At 34.2% G+C, this 19,121-nt stretch overlaps 1 protein-coding gene across 5 annotated transcripts in view; it reads right to left on the reverse strand.

The window, feature by feature from the left end:
- Positions 1 to 1,455: 1,455 nt before the first annotated feature.
- The window catches only part of LOC142325618 (UDP-glycosyltransferase UGT4-like), a 44,816-nt gene continuing 27,150 nt past the window's right edge, over positions 1,456 to 19,121 (reverse strand). For 4 of the 5 annotated variants that reach the window (XM_075367604.1, XM_075367603.1, XM_075367602.1 and 1 more), the window contains 2 exons: positions 12,719 to 12,938; positions 4,724 to 5,852 (listed from right to left, as the gene is read on the reverse strand). In XM_075367604.1, the coding sequence (XP_075223719.1) occupies positions 5,558 to 5,852; positions 12,719 to 12,938 (515 nt within the window). In that variant the 3' untranslated portion in view covers positions 4,724 to 5,557. Of the gene's footprint in view, positions 1,623 to 4,723; positions 5,853 to 12,718; positions 12,939 to 19,121 lie in introns of those variants that run through there. The other variant, XM_075367601.1, reaches the window with a different exon arrangement.

Below are 19,121 nucleotides of genomic sequence, written 5' to 3' on the forward strand. Positions count from 1 at the left end.
CTGTATTGAAAAATAACAACTCAAGAAATGGCCAAAAATGTTCAGGATTTTGAAGCTTTTCATTGTAAAAGCTTTTATAGTTGTTGTATAGTTGTTGTATAGTTTATAGTTGTTGGTAGCACATGTTAAATTCATGAATGTTATTTAGTTCAGTTGGCAAAATCATTTGTAGTGAAACATAAACCATGTAACATTTTTGTGGGAGGAGATAGGCCTACCTTTTTCCTAGTTACAGCTAATAACCGGTTTAGATCATATATTAATAGTTGAAAATTAATGTTTAGGAATGGTAATTAGACAAGTGGTAGTAGTGAAAGTAGCATTCAGAAAATCAGAAAGAGAGAGGAGTGAAAGGTCACGTCAGACTTCGCTCTCTATAAAAGAGTATGGTGCGTGGGTTCGTTTGTTTGCTGTATATGCTCACATTTTTATTTAAGCTGTTATTGGTGAAGAGCGAACCAATGGTGGTGCGCCGGGCGGCTGCGCACAGCTACTCTCTCCTCCTAGAAGCAGTCCTTTGTCAGTTAATTTACAGATTATTTTTATTTACTTATTATTGTTTATTAATTTTATTAATAAGAAAAAGGATATTAATAGCAGAAGAAGAATTAGAAGATTTAATTTTATGAAATAAAGAAAGAATTATAAGATAATATTTAGCAGTAAAAAAAAGATTCTTTATTTACCTGGAGAAAGTCGTTGATGCAAATCACATGGCCCACTATGTGCCAGTAGGAGAATGTTTTAGTATTAATTAATACCTCCCTGATAGCTAATATATTTTCTGGTATTATTCAAACGGCTATAAAGGGATAAAAAATCCTTTTTTCGTGGGAGAGTGAAAGGACCCCTTAGTCCATTAGCTGTCAAGAAATGTTAATATTTGAAATTGCTTAATTTTATATTTTACTTATAATTCTAACGTTGTATGTGATTGTTTACTTTATCTCGGAAGTTTCCGATTACATTACCGCTGTAGTATTTTTTGTATCCCATGTTGTTACATAGTCTTCTTAAATTGCATTCACTGGGATTCGTAACCTCCCAGAAAATTATGTTCATCTAATTGTGAATCGCTCAAAAACTTTTGTTGATCCTTAAACGCGGTCACACACCCGAACAATTGAATGCACATGGAGATATTTGTAGCCGAAGAAGCGGTTTGCATCTACAGTCAATTGATCGATTTGTACAGGAGTGCGTATCACATGGCGGCAGTGCGACTTAAATATAAAAATTTTGCAAGATATTGCCGCTTACTGGCCACCTAAATATTTTCCTTTCATTTTGGGGTTTCCTGTAATTAATATTGAAAAAAATAATCGGTTTATTGTATAAACTATAATTTCGTTACGTGAACAATTTTTAATGACAAAAGTGTTAAATAAATTTTAAAAAATGTAAATATAAATGTCTTTAAATAAGTCTATCATTATTAAGAAAAAAACCCATAATAAAGTAAGTTAGTTATGTTGACAGCTAATTAATTGGTAAAGTATTCTGAATTATATTATTCCTTGTTCCTTCTTTCTAACCTTAACTTACTTTTACTCGTATTCCTCTGTGTAAACTTTGTCCTGCTTTATTGCGTGTCAGTTTCACACAACCAGAAAATAGTGTTCCTGTAGATTTTCATAAGTTGACACAAAAATTATTAGAATTCTGTTAAAAAAAAAAAGCTTATAAATAAAGTAATAATAATAAAACAATTCACTTGTTCAAAGAGGCTAACATAATTATGCTTAAAGACCCAGTAACAATACATTAAGTACATCGTGTTAGGAATGAATTGATATGCTACTTCATCGGTGAAAAAGGAACTGTTACAGGATTCCTCTGGGTGGATCCAAGTAAAACCTTGTTTAGAGCAGCATCACAAAAAAAATACCTAATTATAAAATCAAAAATAGATTTAAACTTTATATAAATTATTAAATGTAAAAAAACTTGAAATATTAAGATAAAATACACAATGAAGATGACACTAAATATAACAGTGAGCTTCCGCTGGATCCCAGCCGTGCAGATTCCCTTATGAAGACGCATGTAGCTCGTGTTAGTACTACCGATTTTATTAATTCTATTAAGCGCACTTCGAAGAAGGTGGCAAGGTGACTGAACTGCTTTAGTAGACAATTAACTCTGACCCACCAGTCTGGTCTAGTGATAAATTCATTGCAAATCAACCAACTTCAACGCCAATAGTCCTAAAATTCAAATCCTAGTAAAGACAGTTACTTTTATATGAATTTGAATCCCAGATTGTATCCACGATCTACTCTTTTTTTTTTTTGTGGTTGGTTAATTAATCGCACATCTCAGGAACGGTTGACCTTTCTTTCCTTTTCTGTTTGGCCTCTGGAACCACCACAAGGTACCATTTTAGAGGACGTATGAGGATAAGTATGAATGTTAATGAAGTGTAGTCTTGTACAATCCCGGGTCGGCCTAACCTTAAATGTGTTTTAATTGAAACCTAACCGCCGAAGAACACTAGTATTCAAATCCGAATAAAAGTAACCGGGCCGTAAAAACAATTTTTCGAAATATCTCGTTCCCGTGCGCCACCTAAAAAAGTAATTGAGAACCCTTCGCGGGCGTGCATTTTTCTTTTTCCTGTTTAGCCTCCGGTAAATACCGTTCAGATAATACTTCAGTGGATGATATGTACGAGTGTAAATGAAGTGTAGTCTTGAACATTCTCAGTTCGACCGTTCCTGAGATGTGTGGTTAATTGAAACCCGACAGCCGAAGAACACCGGTATCCACGATCTAGTATTCAAATCCGTGTAAAAATAACCGACTTTACTAGGACTTGAACGATGGAACTCTCGTCTTCCAAATCAACTGATTTGGGAAGACCCGTTCACCACTAGATCAACCCGGTGGGTTTCGCGGGCGTGCGCACAACTCACCAAAGTTTCATCGCGATCGGATGAATGATATAAACGCTTATGGGACAAGAAACGTTCATTTTTATATACAGAATGTTTCTAAAACGGTGGGATACCTATACTATTTCGAATTCTACTTATAAAACTAAACAAAAAATATCCTTAGGAAAAATAGCGATTTCTCCTTCATTCTCTCTCTGTCCGCCATTTTATTTTTATATAAAAATGTATATCTCAAGTTCGGATAGAGGAATCATATTAATATTTGGCAACCACCGTCTTGGTAATAAAGTTGTAAAATTAGCAAAAAATCAGGACTTAAACACCTTCCCAAATTACAAAATGGCGGCCAAAATTTATTTTTCAATCCGTTATTTCTCCGTAAATATTAGTTTTATCAAAATTTATGTTATGTTAAAATATTAAGCCATTTATTTTGAACAAAATTACGTATTATTTTTTAAAATCGGTTTACAAATAGTCGAGTTATAGCAGAAAATTGATGTTGTAATTATGTGTCTGTTTTCACGTCCACCACTTTACGTTCAATTCGATTAAATATTAATTATTTTTATTTATTGTTAATTAGTATCAAATTAAGTAATAATTTTCTCACGATAAAATCTAATACTAGATAATAAACCAATTAATATTTATTTTTCTTCCACATTTTTTGAAAGATCTACCTCTACAATTAAGAGAAAATATGTGGTTTCACCGCGATGGATTTACAGTACATTTCAATTCGTATCGGATTTTCTACGTGAAACTTTCCATGAAAAATGGATAGTCCGCGGAGGGCCAGTGCCCTGGCCTACCCGATCGCCTAACTTAAACCCTCTTGACTTCTACCTGTGGAGCCATTTGAAACGTATTATTGTTTATTCGATTCAACATTGAGGATCTTCAACAAAGGATCCGAAATGAATTTCAAGAAATTAGGAATATTCACGGAATATTTGAACGGTTAAGACAATCTCTCAGAAAAAGACTGGAGACTTGTGTAATTTCTAACGGTGGACACTTTGAGCATCTCTGTTAACTTTTAACGATTGTTAACCGTTTAATTACACCTAATCGTCTACAATAATTAACCTAAGATTATTATTATTGTGAAAAAATTATTACTTAATTTGATATTAATTTACAATACTAGAGTAAAAATAAATAAAAACCATATTTAATCGAACTGAACGTAAAAGTGGAGAACATAAAAACAAATACAAAATTACATCAATTTTCTGCTGTAACTCGGCTGTTTGTAAACCAATTTTAAAAAATAAAATGTAATTTTGTTCAAAATAAATGGCTTAATAGTTTAGCAAATAACATCAATTTGATAAAACTTATATTTATGGATATATAACGGATTGAAAAATAAACACGGCCGCCATTTTGTAATTTGCGAAGGTATTTAAGTCCTGATTTTTTTCTACTTATAAAATTTTATTAACAAGACGCTTAGCAAATATTAATACGATTCCTCTATACGAACTTGAGATATTAATTTTTATATAAAATAACAAAATGGCAGACAGCGGGAGAACGAAGGAGAAATTACCATTTTTCCTAAGGATATTTTTTATTTAGTTTTACAGGTAGATTTCGAAAAAGTATAGCCAGCCTGACATTTTAGAAACAACTGTATAAAAGGATCCAGGAAAAACCGTTATAAAACTTTTTTATAACCCGTTGTTATAAAACGTAGTTAATTATAAAAAAAAATATAGAAATTTTAAACTCCGTGTTAAAATTTCAAATTTAACCGCTTGGAACAATAATAAACTAAATGTGTGAAGGTACTAAGTAAATAAAAATAACAATTCAGAAAGAGTTAGTGAAAATTTATTTGATCATATCTGTATAAATATATACTGATCGTATTATGTATTTTTTTAGTATTTATCTTTTTGAGTCTGGCCGACTGAGGACAAGATTGTCGTATTGTCCTACAATCCTGTAGGTTCCCGTTTTTCTTCTCTCAGATCCGTTGAAATCTTGTATCGGTTTTTGTCACTTTGTTTTATCTTCTATTATTACTCCAGATGTTTTTGAACCGCCGAAGTATATTGATTCCCGATCTTTTTGTTGTAAACGCGGTTAAAGATTTGTTTTATAAGCCTGTTATCAGATGTTCTCATAAGACGGTCAAAAAATCTGTCTCTTCTTTTTCCGATGGAATTTGACATTTTCTTAGTTTCATTATATTTGTAAAGATATTTATTACTTCTGAATATATATTTGTTTACGTCTATTTTTATTAGCCCTAGGAGTTTTCTTAAGATTTTCTTTTCATTTTTTTCTGTTACATTTATTTCGCCTAATTTCAAACCGAAGATGCATATCGATGCGTAGAGTCGTTCTGGTTTAATTACCCTACTGTAACGTTCGATTTTGGCTTTTATTAAGATGTTCCTTTTGTTGTAAATATTTAAAAACTTATCGAAAGCAAAATATCGTTTCAAAAAAAGAAAATCTTTCAATTTTATTTTAAGTGAGTTTTTTAAGATCTGCAATAGGTAAATTTTTTTGCGGTTCAATAATTTATGAAAAATGGCAGTGGAAGAGTAATAAGGCCCGCATAACAACAATAAATACGTATGAATTTCTTTATTTCTTTATAAAATGTTCCTTTATGTTAAAATAAAATCTGTATAAAATAGCTATATATTTTTATTTTTGTAATATTTATTATGTAATACGATTTTAAAAGTACGTAGGATTAATAGTTTTAATATGAAATATAAAATTATAACAAATAATAAAATAACAATAATTAAAATTAAAATTACATCGATTAACATGTACTGGTAAACCGGCAAATTTAATTTATGCGAACGTAAATGAGGCGCACCATTATATCGGAGAATATACTCTATCCAATAAACTGCATTCTGTAAAGGATCTACTTGATTATCTTTAAATATTTTTGAGTATTTTTTTACAGCTTCACGATATCTAAAAACAAAAAAAAGTTAAATCTTAGATTCTTTAACAGCGAAATAAGTTTTTTTTAATTGCCGCACACGCCCTTTTGAAGACATAAAGCTCGAAAGAAAATTTTCCGTTGTCGTACAGATATTCTGTGAAAGAAAAATAATGCGGGTAAATTTTCTCGAAGAACATTCTTCGTTCATTATTATTATATATTTCATCCGATGGACCGGACATATTATATTCGTATCATATAAACACCGATACGCAGAAAATAAATAAATTTATAGTAAACCTAAAACGGCTGTAACAATGACTTTAAACAGAATAGGCCAAAGAAATGGAAAATTTTCTTTGCATTAATCTATAGGCAAGCCTGCGGTTTGTGTAAGCGTGCACATAGGCGTTCACGTACCGTTGCGTAGCCGTGGAACAATGGAGTGTACAATGTGTATCCTCCGTTATAAAATCTTGGATTTGCTGTAAAATTGTATAAAAAAATTGTAAAACCTTTCCCAAACTGTAGGGAGTCTTGTTGAGACTGTAATCTTCATCGTCGTCTTTCTGTTCCGTCAGCTCGTTTGATAAAATACTCGAGTTAGGAATTTTCAAGACGAAAATTCTCAGCGCAAAAAACCTGTCGGTAAAATAAGAACGGTTTGCGTGGCTAAAAATGTTGAAGCTTTTTTGCAGCGCTGACGTATTTGTCCAAAGTCTTATCGAGTTTGCTTTAACATACCGTGTAGAATTTTATGAAAAATATTATCAAAATATTTGTATTTTTACCCGCGTAAATTACAGTTTGTTCAAGAACTGAAACCTCAGGTCTAGAGAAATAGCGACTGATTTTCTGAGTTAATTTAAAAAGAGATTGAAAATTACGAAAATTTTTTCCCCGGTTTACGGATGTCAGATGAAGCAAATTTTTACTTAAACGGTTTTGTACGTAAACAAAATTTCTGATCTCGCATTTGAAAATCTAAGTAGCTTCAGGAGCGACCTCTTTATGTAGAAAAGGAAATTGTTTCGTGTACTGCCTCATGGCAGGGAATTATTGAACCGAATTTATTTGAAAACGAGAACGGTTGTGCAATAATTTTTACTTTATTTTTCTGTTTAGCCTCCGGAACCGCCGTACGGTATTACTTCAGAGGATTTACATTTTACGAATGTAAATGAAGTGTAGTCTTGTACAGTCACAGGTCGACCGTTTCTGAGGTACGTGGTTAATTGAAACCCGACCGCCAAAGAATACCGATATCCACGATCTAGTATTCAAATCCGTATAAAAGTAACTAGGATCCTAGTAAACGATCTACCTTTTACTAGGATTTGGACCTTAGAACTGTCGACTTCGAAATCAGCTGATTTGCGAAACCGACCCGGCGGTTTAACAACTGTTATTGCAAGTCAATAGTCAGTATAATTAAAACATTATTAGCTAAGCGGTTTGGAAATCTGTTATCTTAAGAAATTAAGACATTCCACGGCTAACACAATTTTTGGATTTAAGTGCGTGAGAGACTACATTTTATGGAGTTTTATTTTTCAAAAAGTAGGATGTATAACTAAACCTTGATGTAGTGATGAGTTTAAAAGTAGGATTATAATTTGAAATGTCGCAGAAAGTTTTGAGAAACTTCAGAGAGATGCTTCTAGAATCAATACTTGCTCAAGTAGACGTTTGAAGTATATAATTTTTAGGGTTTGATATGATTATAAGGCACTGTCGCGTGTTCGGGGCTCGATCAGGATATTGAGATATTGACAAATAAAAATATTTGTATAGTTACAATTTATCGGGTTAAAAACATAATTAAAACAAGACAAATCATTAATAATAATAATAGTAAACGACAATAATAATAAAAAAAATATATTTATTCGCAGGTAGATAAATAATGAAAACCAGAATTCAATTCCATAGCATGACCGCTACTCTTAACACTTTTAACCTCTAGTCTTGTATTAACAATAATAATTCAATAGATAAGACAATTATAAAGTTCTTTACAAATAAAAGTACCCTAACAGTCTATGAATGAAATTTAATACATTATCTCTTTCACTTATAAACTCGCCGAACCGTTTCTTGATCTTGAGTACTGGAATTACTTATGACATCATCCTAATCGCGCCGAACTTATGACCTCCTCGTCATAACGTCTCGCCTAGTCTGATTTCGCAGAATTCATTTCAACCGGTCTTCTCCGGAGGTTACCCTTACTAGGGTAAGCCGGACCCAACCGGGCCGGCTGCCGGTCCTTCTTTACCTGCCGGGCCGGACCCAACTCGAAGCGCGAGAATGATCGACCGAGCCCTTTCGTTTTCATGCATTCTTAACCTTTTCTTTCTTTTTCCTGTTTAGCCTCCGGTAACTACCGTTTAGATAATTTTTCAGAGGATGATATGTATGAGTGTAAATGAAGTGCAGTCTTGTACATTCTCAGTTCGACCGTTCCTGAGATGTGTGGTTAACTGAAACCCAACCACCAAAGAACACCGGTATCCACGATCTAGTATTCAAATCCGTGAAAAATAACTGGCTTTACTAGGACTCGAACGCTGTACCTCTCGACTTCCAAATCAGCTGATTTGGAAAGACGCGTTCACCACTAGTCAAACCCGGTGGGTTACGCATTCTTAACCTGGGTCCGGTAATTCTCACGGGATGACGTGTTTTTAGGTGTGTCAGTGGGCAGTATTACAAAAGACTATTGTTAAACAGACCTGTTACTTTTAATAAAAGGGTTTCTTTTAGCCTCTTTCTGGATTCCTCCTGTTATTATATTTTCTACTACTTTCTCCTTAATCGGTAGGAACTGTTATTCAGGTCAGTTATACCGGTCTTGTTATAGTACTTTATAAATAGCATTTTTGTTCTCAAATCTGATGTAAATAAAATTAAACAAGTGTTTTAGTTTTGGGTTTTCCCCTTTAAATTTTCCCATTCCCTTGGCTCACTCTGTTGAAACCGTATTCACAAATAATTTATAATAAACTATCGAATCAAATTTAACTCGAAACAATCGATGAAAAATTAAAACCTCGTAAAAAATTTTGTTGTAAAATGACGTTAGTAGATCTTTAAATGTACGACAAAGGAAAATAAACCAAATAAAAAATACAAAAATAATTATTCTTCGTGACAAACTGAAACAAATTTATTTTAATATTCTGATTTTTAAGCTTTTTTAAAAGGGAAATCCAGTTATGCGGTTAGGATGTTGCTTTTCTGAATTTTGTATAACATGTTTACTTTAATCGCACAGAAATATATGCGGCTAGTAATAGTAAAGACGTACCGTGGTTGTAGATCTTGCCTGTGAATACATTACTTAAAAATTTAACATAATCTTTTATAGCTGAACTGCTACCCTTTTATAATTCTTTTATAACAAAGCGCACTAAGCATGCGCTTAATGACGGCAAGAGATGGATTTCAATACTGGATTTCCCGTAGCAAAAATAACTTAGTCAAGGAGGCAATTTAATTAATTTTAAGACAGAAGTAAACACGCATTTGTCTAAGGTAACATTCTATAAAGTTTCTTGTATTTTGAATTACAAAAAAAAAAAAGCATTTAAATGTTACTTAGTTTATTTGAAATGACTCAAATGTGTTACTATATTGTGAAATTTACACCCGTAGAAAAAATCTGTGAGTGGTTTTAGCCGGAACTTGACTTTCATGATCCTCTAGGATCAGAAAATATATTATCTCAACGGTCTACAAATAATAGGTTTACGAAACCTTTTCTGCGATGTAAAAACGAGTACTGTAATACCGGGTGAGCAACTTAAAACCAGACTAGATACGCAAACTAAACACGGTTGCGCATATAAAATTCTCTGATTGAAATGTAAACTTAAATCAAATTCTTTATTTAAATCAGAAAAAACTGCATATTTTTACAAAAAAAAATTTTCAAAGTGACTGTTCTGTGCTCGAAGTATTGAGAGTCGCCTATCATAAAAAGTCGTCAGTGAAGTCGATTTCTTGTTGAAAGTTCGCCATCAGTTCATCTATATGATTGATAAACTCTATTTCTCAAATAGCCTCAAAGGAAAAAATTGCAGCGCGATATAACTGGGGAATGTGGAAGCTCTGATGACAATTCGTTCTGTAAAAGCGGCAAAAACGCTTACTAGTGATTACAGCTGAACAATTACCGCTCACAGTACACTCCGTACGCTAATTTTCTCGGTCTACAGTAGCAATTCAAATATTCGGTGTAGATTTTCAGCATCTGACATCCGCTATCGTGCGAATTAATATCTCGAAACCGTGCCTCGTCTGACGTAAGTCCACAAGCGATGTTTTTTGAGAAGCCAGTCGTAATAATTAAGACATCTTGGTTAGTCTTTTCTCCTAATTTTTTGCGCAGCTACACGGTACGGTTTCAAATTTAAATCGTGAAGATTCATACGGCAAAATGCCGCTTTGCTGATTTTTTCAAACCGACAGAAATTGTTCTCTGAATATTGGTTATGATCTCTGTAATCCTATTATAAGATTTTGTTTTGGTTTGCTTTTAGAACCGACCACATTGTATGCTATTTTTGGTAGATTTCATAAAAAAAGCTCCCTATTGTAACGGGTACCACGATTCGACTTCCGGAAAATTTCACATTTCCGACCTCATAACCACCATCAGTTCAAAGGTTTATACATACACATTTCACTTTCTTGCGGACACGATAACTGCCGTAATTTTGGGCCAATCACTTTAAAATTGATTCATAAAATAACGACCAAAAATCTCGGTCGAGTTCGTTAATGGGCAAAATCGGACCGTGGGGAAATGGAGGAGCTTTTTCGAAAAAACAAAATATCTTCGCTATTAAGTAAGGTATCGAATTCTTTAAAGTTCCTACTATTCTTTGGAAAAGGGCCTAAAACTTATCTAAGTAAAGTTGTTTGATATCACCAACCGTCGGTTCAAGGAGTGGAAAAAATGGGGTTTCAAAGACAAAAAAAATCATACCTCCCTTAGTAGGTACAGTATCAAATCGGTTTAAAGCGGTCGTTAGTCCTCTAAACATTGCCTAAAACTTTTGTCTGAAACAACTTTTGATATGACCAAAATATTGCTGGAATTGTACGAAAGGCCCATCTTATCGTACGCTAAACGTGTGAAACTTCTTTCACGTCCAACCGTTGCCGTATTGAGTAAATTGAAGTTTCGAAGGTGAAAATATTTTTTATCCCCTAATTTTTTGTTTAACCTCCGGGACCACCGTTAATATTGCTTCAGCGGATGAGACGAATGATTTGTAGCGTGTGTGAAAATCCCATGCCTGAGCGGGATTCGAACCCGGGACCTCCGGATGAAAGGCCGAGAAGCTACCGCTAGCTGTAATCAGAAGATAAGACTGTACAAATTAAAATATTTCATTAATAAATAAATAATTTTTACGTGCACTACTTGTCGATTAAATTCTTAATAAAGAGATCTGTTAACCGATTGTTTTTATCTCCTACTTAGCACCGGTGAAATCTACCTCCGCCTTCCGGGGTGTCGAAAGGGATTTTTATTTTTACTAAATCGTGTACGCTACTCTTCGTTGGGATACTGGCATTTGGAAATTTTTCTGCAAATATTTGACACGTTTCTCGAAAGAATCCAGAACGCACATAAGCTTTCATTATAGCGATCCTTTCCTCGGTTGAATACGGCGTTTTAGAAAAACACGACTGTAAAGAATGAAATTACACCAGGATGAAGCGTGAACAGTTTACAACTGACAACAATAGACAGAGCACTAACATACACTACCGATATTAGTGCTAGTATTAGTAGCGTTAAAGATGGCAATTAAATAACTGCGGTTCAAGCCGGCTGGGTTTGGTTTTAAGTCGCTCACCCGGAATGATAAAATACCACGTTTCTGACTTAATAGCTAAAAGGTACGATAGTGTGAGCTAAAATCACTAGGTACTTTATTATCGCTTAGGTGAACGCTACGCATGTTGTAGAACTACAATTCTGAAAAGATTCCTGAAACATATAAAAAAGTATTTATATATCGAGTCGTATTAAACTTATTATCTTGAGCCGGATTATAATCTTTATCGGTTTTAACGCGTACTTTTTCTTTCCCGTCTAGATAGCGCTGTAGCTGTAGAAGGGAAAGTATTGTAATCGGCCCGATTCGGGCAAACGCGGTTTTTTCCGGATCTTTACTTTTTGACACCTAAGTACCAAAAAACCGGATCGAAATTTTTCAGATGTTAATGTTCATATGTACGCGTGTGTGTGTGTGTGTATTCAGCGTTGGCCTCTTAATCACCTTATATCTCCAGAACTACCGGACCGATTTTGACTTTTTCAACTTAACCGTCAGTTTTCGAAATTTCGAATAATCAAGTCGTATTTTTTTTAGGCGCATTTATTTACAATTAGAAAATAACAATATTTGCAAAAATAAATTTTTGCAAAATCGCACCCCTACACCCAAAAATGTTCTACACTACTGCTATGTTGTGATGTCACAGGTGAGCGGTAGAATTAAATAAACGAATAATATTTAAAGTATATTAAAAGAATATAAGTTTGGCCGAGTCTCGAACTCGATCTCCCGGTGGAATCGGTACGTGATGCGTTAAGCCTCGAGGCTACACCAGTTTGCCGACCGCACAAGCAAAATTTGTTTTATTTAAGTTGTGAAAATACATTAGTTTAGTTAGTGCCGACGGTCGCCGCTAGTACCGTCACACTCGCGCGAATTAAATACGGTATGCGCGCGCGCGCTTTACTTGAATCATTGAATTAAATAAACGAAAATATATTTAAGTAAAACGATAAATATTTTAAAATAAGTTGTGTGTGTATGTGTTGTAAGCCGTGCATCGCAAACAATTGTGTTGTCGGTTTTTTTACACTTACTTGTTATTGTATACTATTTCATTTATCGCCCATAACAGAGAACTTTCAGTTAAATTTTTACGATTTAAATTTATCGCAAATCCTTTAACAGCTGCACGCGCTGCATTTTGATGTTGATCGGCAAATATCGGTACAGTCAGTAAAGGAATTCCGTAATAAATAGCTTCTTGCTGGCTAAGTAATCCGCCGTGTGTAATGAAAGCGATGCAGTTAGGATGAGCTGAAAAATAATATAAATAAACGAATGAAAACATTTAGAAAAATTTTAATCGTATCGTTTACTTTAATGTTAAAAATTTTATCTTAACGTAAATTTTAATATTTTTATAAGATCGGATGAGCAGTTCGTAAAAAGATAAATAAAAATATTTGTAGATAATGATATTTTTCAGTCGGCAAATATGCCGATTGAAATTTTCAAATACATAAGGGTGCCCAAAAATATCTCTTTTATCGGTACAAATTGTTAATTTAGTTTATAATTTACAAATTATAATGAAATAAAGAATAAAAAATACAAAATATGTATACAGAGTGTTCCACGAAGAAACGGAAAAACTTTCACGACATGTTCTACTAGTGAAAAAAAAGAAAAAAAAATCATATAAATACGAGGTGTGTGAGAAAAGTAATGAGACTGGCTTTTTACTTACCAAAGTTTTGATTTTTTTCAAACAACAATATTAACCCCTTCAAAGTAGTTCCCGTGGGCAGCTATACACCGGCGGAGTCGTTATTCCCACTCCTGGTAGCAGCGCTGGAAGGGTTCAACCGGTCGGTCACAGTCTTTTGAATGGTCTCCAGAGTTCCAAAATGACGTCCTTTTAAGACGCGTTTCAATTTCGGAAAAAGGAAAACGTCACAAGGACTTAAATCAGGTGAATAGGGGGGGTTGAGGAACCGTAGGAATGCGTTTTGAGGTCAAAAATTCCCTGATGGAAATGGCCGTGTGACACGGAGTATTGTCGCGATGAAGCATCCGCTTGTCTGCGATGTCTGGTCTCACGCGAATCAGTTTTCCTGAGCCTTTCAAGGACACCTTTGTAAAACACTCGGCTGACAGTTTGTCCTGCAGGAACAAATTCTTTACGCATGTCAAAAAAGCAAATCGGCACGTTTTTGATCTTTGATTTACTCATTCGACTTTTTTTAGGTCGAGGAGATGACGGAGTGTGCCACTCTTCGCTTTGCAGCTTTGTTTCAGGATCGTACTCAAATATCCAGGATTCATCACCGGTGAATCCTCTTGTCAATCCTCTCAAGAAGATCAACGCACACGTTTCTTCGATTATCCTTCTGTTCCGTTGCGAGGCTTTTCGGCACCGATTTCGCATGGCCAAATCGTCTGTCAAAATTTGATGTACGGTGAAAGTGTTTAAATTTACCTGTTCACTCGTCATCCTTATTGTTAAACGACGGTCTGATATCACAAGAACCCTCACACGCTCGACGTTTTCGTCAGCTTTTGAAGTCGAAGGTCTCTCTGAGCGAGGTCGATCTTCAACGTGTTCTCAGCCTTCCAAAAATGATTTGTGCCGGCGGAAAACCTGTGCTCTTTATAAGCAATGTTTCCCGTAGGCTTGATTCAACTTTTCAAAGGTCATCTTCGCGGATTCCCCAAGTTTAACGCAAAACTTGATCGGACAACATTGATCTGAATTCCGATGCTCAATTTTCGTAACGCACAACAAAATCACAACTTCACTGATGGCGCTGTCAAGAGTAACGTGTTGGCTGAACGGAGTTGAAACTCGTACTGAGTAGTGGAAGGGATGAACAAACCGGTCTAGCACAGACCGGTAGACACATCGTTTCCAGATCGCTCGCAGTGTTACCAATCTCAATACTTTTCTCACACACCTCGTTTAACTCTGAAAACGCTGGGTTTTCGAGGCTAGAGAAAGATTTCGCCTGGATTTCAGCTCTTCTAATAAATCGAAATCCTACTGTAATTTTTGTGACCCAAATTAAGGACTAAAGTTGGTGGATTCTTATGTAATTTCAGCTGAGAAATAGAATGAAACAGGTCCCAGAACTGTAACTCCAGTAGTTTAAGATATCCGACGTAAAACACAAAATTCGGTGTCGAGAAACAAGTTTTTTTTTTTTAGGTTGGTAGTACAATAGCTTTGTTAAATAACTAATAAATGCGGAAGATTTAGTAACAAAACTTGTAGAGAAAATTATTGTGAGAAAATTAATTTAAATACAGTCAATGAAAAGCAAATAAAAACTTTCAAAAAAACGGTGTTTTATTGAAACAAAACAAACGAAAAATTGATAAAATAATCGTATTAGTTGCATATGCAAGTAGCACATACATCGGTTGAGCTGCCACACCCATTAAAAATCGAAATTAATAAAAATCCTAAAATTGTTTTTAGATATTTGTCTGAAGAGTATTTGCAAGCCCAAACAAATCTAATGATCATCTAGTTATTGTAGTCGGAAATGGGAAACATTTTCCATCATTGTTCAAATTTTTTTACCTTTCTTCACTCCTTTCAAGGTTTAATTTCGAATAATCTAAAAATTGGTTTTTAGATACGCACATGTAGATTACACCCACCAAAAATCAAGTTGAAATCTTCATTCGTTACCGAGGGTTTAAAAAATAATTAAAAATCCATTTTAACCCTTTAAACTCGGAATTTAAAAAACTCCTTTCTTATGTGCACTTACACCGCAAGAGGAACATGTATACAAACTTTCATAAATATACCTTCAGTAGTTTTTACTGAACGTTGATGAATCGGTCAGTCAGGACATGTTCTTTTGTTTATGTATTAGCGATCCCTCGTCCTCGTTTAGCTTGCGATATCGATGCGGCTTCACCCGCAAATTTTTTAATAGCAAACTTCTGTATCACATACGAGTGCTAGCATCCCTGTCGTAGTCAGGAGATATTTAGCACGTCACAGCTCGCTTTGATCACCCTTCCCGACTAGTCAGGGAGCTCTGTCCCCTGTACCTTCCTGTGTTCATTAAACTCACGCGTGAGAGAATAATAATGATAAATAAAAATTAAAACCCGTTCAATTTATAAAAAATATATGATTTTATTGTAATTTCTTGAGAGCGACTCAGTACAGGACCCGGAACTTTTGAGCGCTTCAGATCCCTCAAAGGGAGTTTCAAAATAGTCCGCCTCCATCTTAAAAATATTATTTACAGCCGTTACCCGTCCTTCGCACGAATAAAAATGCATTTTGCCCGGTTCTTAGCGCCCGACAAGCACCACTAAGACATGACTGTAGTTTGTTTCTCATATGTTAAAATTGTTTTTAATTTATCGTCCGTAGTTTTTGCTGGACGTTGATTTAGCAATCAAGACAAGTTGCTCTATATGTATTGATTCGCATGGCATTTCTCCCGCCACCACACCATTCGGTCCCCCTTAAACATAATACCGAATGTCTGTGCCACAAACGGCTACTGAGCCTCGAATCAGTTTAGCTCCTAGAGCTAACCTAATTGCGTGAACTAAGTATGGTGCCACACACCACTTGCTTTGTGTCCCACCGCTAACTAGTCGTATATTCTAAAATGGGTAGTCGCAACCCCGTCAACTACTAAAATATATATGACATTCAATAAAATAAATTTATCTTATCAAGACAGCAATTCGCTGCCACGCCTACGTCGTTGACTGCCGGCAAGTACTGTCCACCAACATTAAAGCGCTTGGAGCTTTAATTGGCTGATGGCCAGCCAAAACTCTCGGGTACCTTACCACAGCAGCGAGGTAGGAGACTTTCCCTTAAATAAACTCCTGATGCCGGTTGAACAAAGCAACGGCATCAAGGAACACCAACACGGTCCGACAATGCGTTTCACGCCGCATTGACTCGTCGCTTATGAGCGACCAGTTTTCCTCTTGACCTCTAAGTTCCAGGGTGGCCTCAGTTCTGCCCCCCCCCCCCACAAGAGCAGGGCAAGTCGAACATCATATGTTCGTTTGACTGGACCTCCTCGCAGACCCACATCAATGTTATCAAACAGTATTTTGATAAGTATACTTTAATCGATTTAAAATTTTTCTATAATTATTAATTCTACTATCCTTTGTGGAATGTCAGGAATACACTTAAGAAATTTCATAGCTTTCTAAAATGAAAAATAAAAAAGAATTTAAACTAGAAAATTAACAAAATGATTTGAGAACACCACAGATCTGGACCACCTCAATAAGAACTTAAGAAAATAGGAGCCTTAGATTCTACTGTGGAGCAAAAGGGTGTTAGGATAATTTGGTCATTTAAGTTGTACTGGATAGGGATAGAAAACAAAGAATGGTAAAGGAGGCATAGAAAAGGAGAAAACAGGGAGTGAGAGGATTACAGAGCTTGAATTCTAAATAAAAAAAGGGAAGAGCTTAAATGATTGGATGAAGTCAAAAAGAAAGAAGAATTGTTTAAATAGTTCTGGTCTCTTATTACACAGAAATTCCTTAATTAGAAAAAAATTAATAAAAATCTTGGGCTAATGAGGTATACTATATATAAAAGATATTAAAGAATTTGTTGTTAAGCCCGGAATAAGTTTTCAGTAAGTAATATGGTTTTCCTTCTATAGTATTCTAGGTGGATGTGAAAACGTTGTATGAAATGTTTTATAGCTTTGAGATGAAAAACGGTAACCGATCTGAAAAGTTCAATTTGCCTCGCACATCTATCTAACGCTAATGTAGATGAAACAAAGAACGATGTACGAACTTACCGTGGGTTGTGGAGCAAATGCAAACAAAGGGTAAAATGTTTTATTTATTTAGTTTTCAAGTTGAATTTGCAAGATTAATAATCTATTTACTACACAAAAATCCAAAGAACATTTATGCAAAATCCACTATTTTTATCTTTAAAAAACATTGTAAAAGACTTTTGAAGTGAACTTTTTAAAATATAATAATCATCACTCATCTCGCTTCACCAGTATTTAGATGTAATAGTGAGAGGTCTACTGGCCTGCCAGTTTTATGACTATCTGCTATACAAATTGTTGATGGGAAGAACTATGATAAACCAAATCGTTTAACTTATAAAAAGATATTTATTTTTTTGTTAAACTGAGAAACATAGACTAATGCATTTCAAGCAATATTAAAATACTAAAAATATATCCTTAAAGTATTATGTAGTCACTCTATTTAATTCAACCCAAAAATCGACAAGTAAAATAATAAAAATTTGTACACCTAATAATTGTGTAATCTAGATTATAATTTTATGTTCTGAATTATTTACATTCTTGAGTATACCTCATTTAAAGTTCTGCTATCCATCACAACCAGTATGAGATTATGGGGCAAAATTTTCTGTGAATTCCTAGTGAATATCATCACACATGAAATTAACATAACACGGATTGAAATGCCAATTTGATTTGTAGTGCTATAACATACTGCAGTAACAGAGAATTCTCAAAAAATAGTGAAGTGTGGTTAGTGAGTAAAGAGTATTTATTTATCTTTATAAAGGAAAAGTTACTTAAAAAATATACATATTGACATAATAAATATATTTCCATTTTTCAGGGCATAAAAAATCATTTCAATTTTTTAGCAATTAAACATCTATTTTCTAATTATTATGGACTAATCTGAATAATGGTTTTATACCAGGTGGCACAAAAGTCATTAACCCATCGATTGAAACTAACATGTGATTCAACTTGTCTAAAATTTGTATTCTAATTTTTTTCCCTATTCACCATCACATCGCTGTAGACATTGTAGAACACAGATTGAAATAGTTTTACACGGTCAATGATCTAGCATATACTTCCACAAGATCTTTACAGAAAAGGTCTATAGGCATGATGTATGATAATGTTGTTGGCATTTCTATGGGATCCCACTGTGCAATCATTTTGCCATCAAGTACTATAAATAAAGTGATACTGATTAAAATTAGACCGCTTATTAATTGTAATATGTAATATTTTTATTTTTCTGAGTGTAGAATTTTTTAAAGTCAATGTCTTGAAATCTTGTCGAGATCAAACCTTCATGTTGATTTTTTCTAAATGACTGCCTGTAAAATATTTAGTTTGCTTTCCGTTTTGCTGCAATTTTAATCGACCTGTTCTTGGATAATATCAAATAGTGCCACGCTTTGAGAAATTACAGACAACCATAAAGATTATAAATAAATAAATCGTTTATTCTGATCGGTGTACAATAATACATTATGTCACATCAAGAAAGAGTATATATGCTACTACATGAATAAAAAAAGGATCTGCCACAACTCTGCCTGGATGGATCAAGGGAAATCATGGTAAAACCTTAATCAGGGCAGAATCACAAAATATACAATTTATTATAAGGTAAAAAATAGATGTGTTTAAAGTCTATATTAATCATTTAAAATATAAACGCATGAAATAATCCGAAGAATTCATA

The sequence above is a fragment of the Lycorma delicatula genome, chromosome 5, assembly GCF_047948215.1.
Source record: "Lycorma delicatula isolate Av1 chromosome 5, ASM4794821v1, whole genome shotgun sequence".
Lineage (NCBI taxonomy): Eukaryota > Metazoa > Arthropoda > Insecta > Hemiptera > Fulgoridae > Lycorma > Lycorma delicatula.